This window comes from Phalangium opilio, unplaced genomic scaffold (genome assembly GCF_054372755.1).
Source record: "Phalangium opilio isolate 3A_F unplaced genomic scaffold, DU_Popi_V2 ptg000088l_1, whole genome shotgun sequence".
NCBI lineage: Eukaryota > Metazoa > Arthropoda > Arachnida > Opiliones > Phalangiidae > Phalangium > Phalangium opilio.
The window spans coordinates 4,459,454-4,468,305 of record NW_028324193.1 but is presented as its reverse complement, the minus strand read 5'-3'; the positions used below and the strand labels follow the sequence as shown (position 1 = coordinate 4,468,305).

The window sequence follows — 8,852 nt, the reverse complement described above, 5'->3', positions numbered from 1 at the left end:
TGGTTAAAATGGCTAATAATTAGCTTGCTACGAGTTAATGTAAAATATATATAATAAATAGTTTAGCATACCGCGAGTTCAAGTTTAGCGTATGAAATATGATGGTTTAACGTATCGGCCAATTTTCAATTAAATCTTATGATCCTAATATTTATTTATTTTAGCCCATCTCCGTTCGAATACGTCGAATGGTCTGTAGACGAGGGGTTCATGGATGATCTATCATCCGACGGCTCTGAGGATGGGGATGAGGAGGAGGTAATAGTCTGGCCGTAAGTTTTCCATGAACGTGTTTACTTCATTTATATTTAATATTAATTATATTATCATCACCTGCCTTCTAAAACGTTTTGAATTTTGTTTACTTATTTTTAATTTTTTTTTCTCTACTCCCAGAGAATGGGATTAAAACCAACTTTGGACCGAAGGATATGCCCGTTTACCCGAAGCATACTGTGCTCCACACTGTTTGTATTGTGGGGGTAATGCTTTTCGGAGCACGTGTGATGTTACCTCGATAGTTTTCTACTGTATGAATAGTAGATGTAATTTCTATCGGGGTAGCATTTACTACATCAAAAATGATGTAGTTTTCATGTGCTCTGGTGCCGGGGATTGGTATCCCAAAAGTTTTTAAAGATAATAAAAAGTTTTTTTATATAATTTATGGAAAAAAAGAAAGAAAATAAAAAGGTTTAAAGAGAGAAACAAGATTCATTATTTACATATATTCCATCTCCTACCTCCTTTAAATATGGTTAGTTTATATATATATCTAGTTAGAATGTGTTAGATTTATTGACGTAATTGGCGGTGTTTCGAAAACCATATAAATCTATAACAAGATAGTTATTTATATATAGATATGATATTTTGTTGTAATTTAAGTTTTTTATTGTAATTTAAGTGTGTTTCATTGTAATTTTAGGTAACAAGATAGTTATTTATATATAGATATGATATTTTGTTGTAATTTAAGTGTGTTTCTTTGTAATTTTAGGTAACAAGATAGTTATTTATATATAGATATGATATTTAGTTGTGTTTTGTTGTAATTTAAGTGTGTTTTATTGTAATTTTAGTTTGTTCTATTTTAATTTTAGAGTGTTTATTATAGTTTTAGTGTACTTTCAGCGTATTTTAGTGTGTGTTCTATTGTAGTTTTAGTGAATTAAAGTGTGCTTTGTTGTAATTTAAGTTTTCTAGAGTGTTTTATTACAGTTTAAGTGATTTTTAATGTGTTTTATTGCAGTTTTAGTGTATTTTAGTGTGCTTTATTGTAGTTTTAGTGTATTTTGTTGTAATTTAAGTTTTTCATTTGTTCTATTGTAATTTTAGTGTATTTTAGAGTGTGTCGACTTTAAGTTTCGATTTGATTTCCCTGAGTATGTAGGTTTGGAGCAAAAAGCAATAAATTAAACTACATGTTCTTATTAAATCAATAAATCTCCAAATAAATTTTTTAACAAAAATCCACAACCTCCATATTTCACCACTTTTCAACATTATTAAACTAATAAATCTCCAAATAAAATTTTACCAATTTTCTCAAGTGTTTTGAGTTTTACATATAAAAAGCTACGAATCTCTACTATTGTTATCCATTCCCGCTCTCGCTTTGATTGATTAAGTTAAAGAAAAAAATAAAAGTTTAGTTCTACAGCTAACATGACTACTTCGTCTCCGCGAAACTGCCTGGTGAAATACGTGAAAATATCATCGAACGCGTTTACCCCTACCAAAACATCGGATAAATCGGCAGGATATGACTTGTACAGGTAATTAAATAAATAAAATAGAAAATTATGTTTTTTCAAAATCAACCTTGTTACAGTGCGTACGATTATACTGTATCTTCAATGTCTCGTACGTTAGTCAAAACGGATTTACGAATCGAGGTTCCAGACGGTTGTTACGGGAGAATAGGTATGTAGAATGTTTCATTTTTAAATTTTATGTCTATTTCATGATTTACTATGGTTTACACTTTACAGCACCAAAATCGGGAATGGCGTTGAACAATATCTTAGATATTGGGGGTACGAAAAATATACTTTAAACCCACGAACGGTAACGTTACAATTTTGCTCCTAAAATTCATTGTAGGAGGTGTAATTGATCAAGATTACCGTGGAAATGTGGGTGTTATAGTTTTCAATTTTGGTCAAAGCGAATTTAAAGTTAATAAATGTATGAGAATTGCCCAACTTATCTGTGAGAAAATCGCATACCCGGATCTAGAAGAGTGTAAAGCAAGGTAAAACATCCCATTAAATCGTATCGACATAATAATTTCATTTTCATATAAGACTCCCCAACACACCGGTAGAGGCGAAAAAGGATTCGGCTCTTCCGAACTGAACTGATGAAACTAAAATATTGTATGTACATATTAACCAAATGTGTTTTGTTTGTAAAACTGGTAAATAAAATAATCATTTCTAATTAACGTACGCTCTTAATTTAATTGAAATTGATAAAAATAGCGCGGTATTCTTTGATTATTCAAGTTTAATTATATATACAGGGTGTTTCTGGAAAGTCTGGCACAAATTAACAGGCATGTTTCTTGGATCAATAGGAGTCCGGCAGGTCCTATGACGTTTTGGGGTAAAGCGCTCCGTTGCGACGTTATGGGCTCTCAAAAGTAGGCCGAAAAACAAGGAGATTTTGCAGAATTATAGCACTAGTATTGTGGTTTTGACCCAATTGTTTTCTATTATTGAGCATAAGGCAATGATCGAAATAAGTTCAAACATAGTGGAAGACCGTGAACGTGTTAAACGGCCAAAAGCGTTAATCCCTTTGTTTTTATTAAATATTGTAATTAAAGGTAAGGAAAGTAGCACAGATATCGGTTACTTGGGATACGACGAAAATCATATGCCAAGAAACAAACTGGTATAGAAGAGGGTTCAAGGAAGCAGTTTATATTAGAGATAGGGGGAGATTGAACTTAGATAAAGGGCAAATATCTATAGGAGGATGGGGTGGTTTTAAAAATCTAAAAAACTTAACAGATAAGGGGTAGTCATTGTTTAAAAAAATCATGAATCGATGTAAAAAGGAAATTTTTAATCGTAAATTTAAATTTAATAGGTATTATGACTAGCTGAGGAAGAGTCACGACTCGAAAGCTCCTGATTTTAAACTTTAAATAAAATAAATATAGTTCTCCATGAAGTAGCACACTTTTAATAAAACTTAGAATTTAACTTAGAATTTAATCGGTTACTTGTTTGTTCAGATGTACTGGTATCTGACCAGTCTTTTATTCTTTACTTCAATTAGACACATTACTTTTACAATAATTCGAATGAACCCCTTAAGTTTTACAATAAATCGAATCGAACCCCTTTACTTTTACAATAATTCGAATCGAACCCCTTTACTTTTACAATAATTCGAATCGAACCCCTTTACTTTTACAATAATTCGAATGAAACCCAATTACATTGTTCTACAAAAATTGTTGAAAATGGGCATCATCAACGTTTAAGCAAACTTGCGCGCGTCGTTTGAAAGATTCACGAACACGTTCGAAGATTCCTGGCGTGTTACGGATGCTATCACATCCATCAATTATCCTTTGTCGTAAGTGTTCGACATCGCGAACTTCACTTCGGTATACCAAGTCCTTGAGATGGCCCGAAAGAAAAAATAGCATGGGTTGAGATCGGGAGATCTTGCTGGACACGCAACAGTTCCGCCTCGACCTATCCACTGGCAGAAATCGACCCGTCTCGGATAATCAGCTTTGTTTAAAGCTTGTACCTTTTGCAAATGGTATGGGTGGAAATGATGTCCTCGAAGGATTTTCTAGACGAGTACATGGTTATCGCCCAATTGCCGCCCGACGTTCCTGGTACTGGTTGTTGGATCATCTTCGAAAATTGTCAAAACGGTGTCCTCTACATCCTCGGGAACAATCGCCGCACGAGGTTCAGGTCCCGACTGTTGAAGTTTCCCGGTTTCTCTCAAGCGTCTGTCAACTGCCGTAAATGTTTGTCGATTAAGAACTTGTCGTTAAGGAAAGTGCTCCTGGTACAAGCGCCGAGCTTCCACCGCATTTCCCCGATCCAGTCCATAAATAAGATGCATATCTGAGTACTCTGCATTAATTCGTGAAGTACACCATGATTAGTTCCAGATAAGCTTCCAAATGTGCACGTACGCCATGAAGCACGTTAAGGCACACACATTTATGCCGTCTGTAAAAAACCTACAACTTCTAACGTTAAAAACAAATTATGCTGTGTTGGTCTAAACATTAGGGTTGTTTTCAACGTCAGAAGTTAACGGCTTAAAAATCTTTCGCATTTCCCCGGAGGTGGATAGGTCGAGGCGGAACTGTTGCGTGGTCAGCAAGATCTCCCGATCTCAACCCATGCGATTTTTTTCTTTGGGACATGGTATACCGAAGTGAAGTTCGCGATTTCGAAGACTTACGACAAAGGATAATTGATGGATGTAATAGCATCCGTAACACGCCAGAAATCTTCGAACGTGTTCGTGAATCTTTCAAACGAAGTTTGCTTAAACGTTGATGGTGCCCATTTTGAACAATTTTTGTAAAACAACGTAATTGGGTTTCATTCAAATTATTGTAAAAGTAATGGGGTTCGGTTCGAATTATTGTAAATGTAATGGGGTTCATTCGAATTATTGTAAATGTAATGGGGTTCATTCGAATTATTGTAAAAGTAATGGGGTTCGGTTCGAATTATTGTAAATGTAATGGGGTTCATTCGAATTATTGTAAATGTAATGGGGTTCATTCGAATTATTGTAAATGTAATGGGGTTCATTCGAATTATTGTAAATGTAATGGGGTTCATTCGAATTATTGTAAACGTAATGGGGTTCATTCGAATTATTGTAAACGTAATGGGGTTCATTCGAATTATTGTAAATGTAATGGGTTCAATTCGAATTATTGTAAACGTAATGGGTTCAATTCGAATTATTGTAAATGTTATGGGTTCGCTTCGAATTATTGTAAAATTAATGGGTTCGCTTCGATTTATTGTAAAATATAAGGGTTTCATTCGAATTATTGTAAAACTTAAGGGGTTCATTCGAATTTTTGTAAACGTAATGGGGTTCATTCGAATATATATATATATATATATATATATATATATTTCACCCTATTTTCATAAAATACCTTTCATGAACACCCAAGCAAACAGATTGAAGCAAATACCGATAAATTAAACTACATGGTCTATGTCAACTTTAAGTTTCGAGTTGATTTCCCCGAGTATGTGGGTTTGGAGCAAATAGCAATAAATTAAACTGCATGTTCTTATTAAATTAATAAATCTCCAAATAAAATTTTACCAATTTTCTCAAGTGTTTTGAGTTTTACACATTAAAAGCTACGAATCTCCACTAGATCTATGTCAACTTTAAATTTCGAGTTGATTTCCCTGAGTATGTAGGTTTGGAGCAAATAGCAATAAATTAAACCGCATGTTCTATGTCAACTGTAAGTTTTGGGTCGATTTCCCCTAGTATGTAAACTACGCTACAGAACTTTAGTATAAATATCTAACATTTTCAGTATAGAACCATCAATTTTTCTACACAGCATTACAGATAATACCTCGACGACAGTCACACCAACTTAAAGGTATGAATCCTCCTACACTTTTTAATTTATGTAAGGATAGTATGGTCGGAGTGTTTCGGGAATCATTTAATATGGGAACGGCCTCGAGATGGAACTTCCATCACTCGCCAATACTACCAACATCAATCGCACGCACGTTGGACCCTCAGCTTCGGGAATCTTCTCTTTGTCCAGTCACTCAAAAAGGTGCAGCTCTTTTGGATATATTAGACGGATTTTTTGATTCAAACATCATAGAAGGATCTTCAAAGTCTTACCCAGAATTCAATTTCATGATGGCGGAAAATGAATACATACCGATGTGGATTGAAAAAACACACGTTATCTACCATTATTACTTGTGCCAAATGCATTTCGATTGCCCATTTGGAGATCCTCTCTGTTCCCGTTCTCATGAAAATGATCCCGATTTAAGATTCTTTCATAAAATATGTTCCGCTTGTTTTGATGGTGATAAACATGACCTTGACAAAAAATGGGACATTATTCAAAAAATTACATACCATACTGTTTGCGACATTCGAGATATTCATGATGAAATTATAAGAGATCAAAATAGTTGGTGCGAAAATAGTTTTTTAACTCCTCTTATGACAATAATGGATGATGATACATGTAGACGAATACATCCTCATTACCATGGATTATAAAGAGAATGTCCATGGCAAAATGCAGTTGTTTCAAAAATTTTTATAAGTCTTGATACTAATAATACTTATGATGAAAAAGCTATGACTTGTTATCAACATTATAATAATGCTGAATAAAATTATCTTTTATAGAATGGATGAAATGATGGTTGCTTGCCTCTTTCTTTAATTTCATTAAATTTAAACGCCCATTATTTGATACATCAAAGCACACTAAAACTACAATAAATGAGGATTTACAAGTTATCCAATTTTATTTTGAAATAAAAGGTTGAACTCGATGTGATGGTTAAAGCGGGATTCGATCTCGTGACCTAATGATTGGCGAACAAACGCGCTAACCACTACACCGAGAGCAACCTTAAACGCTTCTTACGTTATAGAGAAGATTACATAAACGACTATCTGGAAATAAAAAGGATAAATATTCCTCGTAGATACTATCGAGAGTCCCTAATTTACTCACTTCTTGCCGTATATATTTTATAAAGTCATTTCCGTAAAATTCGGCTTTTTCTTCTAAACACAATGGCGTCGGTGAATCCGTTTCCGGGGCTTTAACTCTTGTTTGATTTATACCGTGACCCAATAGGGTAAATAACCGTTCGTCATCTAAATACTTTAAAATAATGGTACTTCTATCAAATATTAATCGTTTCAAAATTTCCACCTGCTTCTGGTACTCGATATCTTGATGTTCAGGAGGTTTATCTTTAAATATCGCGCATTTCTTCGTAACACGAGCGATTTTCGCACTTTCAGATACTTGGTGTTCGAAAAGTATTGTATACAAAGCGCATTGATCTAAAAGATACGCGACCATATATTGGAAATCCTCGCGCCCTTTGAATCGTTGATACTGCTCTCTTCAAGGCGCTCGTTGAATAACCGAACTATCTTTTAACCCCAGTCGTACACCTAACTTCGGTGTAATCTCGATCACTTTTTCTTCTGAGAGGGGAAACAAAACTACAGTAGACTTTCTGCCGAATAGGGGAAAGAGACACTAAGATTTTACCAATAAGAAATATTCGTGTATATTATCTATTTCAAATTAAATATCATTTAATTAGTATAGCTTAATTCTATTTAAATAAAAAGAACTATTATTTACTCATATCATTCAGATTCCTTTTTACTCGAATATGTTAGTTTTCCGAAAGTGAAGGTTTATATACCAATAATTTTTGATATCTTTATCTCACAATAGATAAGCTACAACCATAACCACCGCTTTTTGGTTTAGTTCTCTCACCCTTGCTATCAAGGTTGGCAAAAATTGAGTTTTTTTTAAAAAAAACAAAAGTTGTGTTTTTTATTGTTTAAAACACGATTTGTTGTTTTAAACTGTTTTTTAAACAAGTAGAAAAAAACAGTAAAAAACACCAAAAAAACCTAGTTTTAAACATGTTTAAAATCACTCTTGCAGATTTAATAGTCTATATATTATACATCGCGGCTCTCCATTTAAGCCACTACTCCCGCTAGCGCAAGGCGCTTATTTTCACAGCCTGCTTGATTAAACAAAATGGTCTTGGTTTGGACCAAGACAGAAAAAACAAACGATGAGAGTGACGTTTGTCAATTGACTGAAGATCCGACATTGCGATTTTTCTTTATTTATATTAATTTATTCCTTAATCACAATTTAATTCAATCAACTTATTTAATTGTTAATCGATTTATTCCCTCCAAATTAATTGAAAAATAACATATTTGAGCTTTTTCAAGAACAAATTAGATTTTCCGAAATTATTTTATGATATTAATTATTTTGAAGGGAGTGCGTGTTAAGCGACCAATACAGAATATGTGAAATATTCTACTGACTGTTTAAAAAGAGCAAGAGCTCCTTAAATTTAGAATTTCAAGGTGTAAGAAATTGTCCGTGTGGAATTAGAACCAGGGACCACTTGAACCCAAAGCGAGTATCATACAGCTTGACCAACAGACCACGAAAACGTATTGAGAAAAAAAACACGAAAAGACGAAATCAAGAGCTCCTAAAATTTAGAATTTGAAGGTGTAAGAAAGGGTCCTTGCCAGCGTTGGCCAAAATGTGGTAAAAAAATTGTGTTTTTAATGTTTAAAACACGATTTAAAATTAGATTTTCCGAAAACATTTTATCATGAAATTAATTTATTAAAAGGGGTACGTGTTGAGGGATCTATTTTGAATATTTGAAATGTTCTACTGACTGTTTAAAAAGAGCAAGAGATCTTTTCAAAACGAAAATGTAATTTTTAATAGCGCATACAAAATGAGGGTGATGGGTAAAATTGTTCATTTAACCCCAAATGTCCAAATGCTTGATTTCTTTTCTGGCCACTATTAAGGAATTTTCGCTTCCATACTGCAGAGTTTCTTGGTCAGAACTCATACATTTGAAACTTCACCACCCCTTTCTACTTTGTAGGTGCTTCATGTTTTCCGTTTACGGATTAAGCGTATTAATTTTAGAACTGACAAGGGCCTGGCTTTAAATATTACGCGTACTCACTTTAGAACAGTAAAATGTACCAACAGCGTAGAAAAACGTTGTTCCTTTACCTTAGGTAGACGACAA

The 8,852-nt window shown here is 33.7% G+C and overlaps 1 protein-coding gene across 1 annotated transcript; it reads left to right on the top strand.

The window, feature by feature from the left end:
• Positions 1–1,668: 1,668 nt before the first annotated feature.
• On the top strand, positions 1,669–2,361 carry LOC149649470 (deoxyuridine 5'-triphosphate nucleotidohydrolase-like). Its single transcript, XM_089849464.1, has 5 exons — positions 1,669–1,778; positions 1,835–1,926; positions 1,995–2,039; positions 2,107–2,257; positions 2,310–2,361. Exons 1-5 carry the CDS (start codon positions 1,669–1,671, stop codon positions 2,359–2,361), a joined length of 450 nt encoding a protein of 149 aa, XP_089705590.1.
• The last annotated feature ends 6,491 nt before the right edge of the window (positions 2,362–8,852 follow it).

What these genes read in the sequence shown, in the direction of transcription:
- LOC149649470 (XM_089849464.1), top strand. Translation starts at nt 1,669, where the DNA reads ATGACTACTTCGTCTCCGCGAAACTGCCTGGTGAAATACGTGAAAATA. An exon ending in CGGTTGTTACGGGAGAATAG is followed by an intron (nt 1,927 to 1,994) that starts GTATGTAGAATG and finishes TACACTTTACAG; the next exon opens with CACCAAAATCGGGAATGGCG. An exon ending in CTAGAAGAGTGTAAAGCAAG is followed by an intron (nt 2,258 to 2,309) that starts GTAAAACATCCC and finishes TTTTCATATAAG; the next exon opens with ACTCCCCAACACACCGGTAG.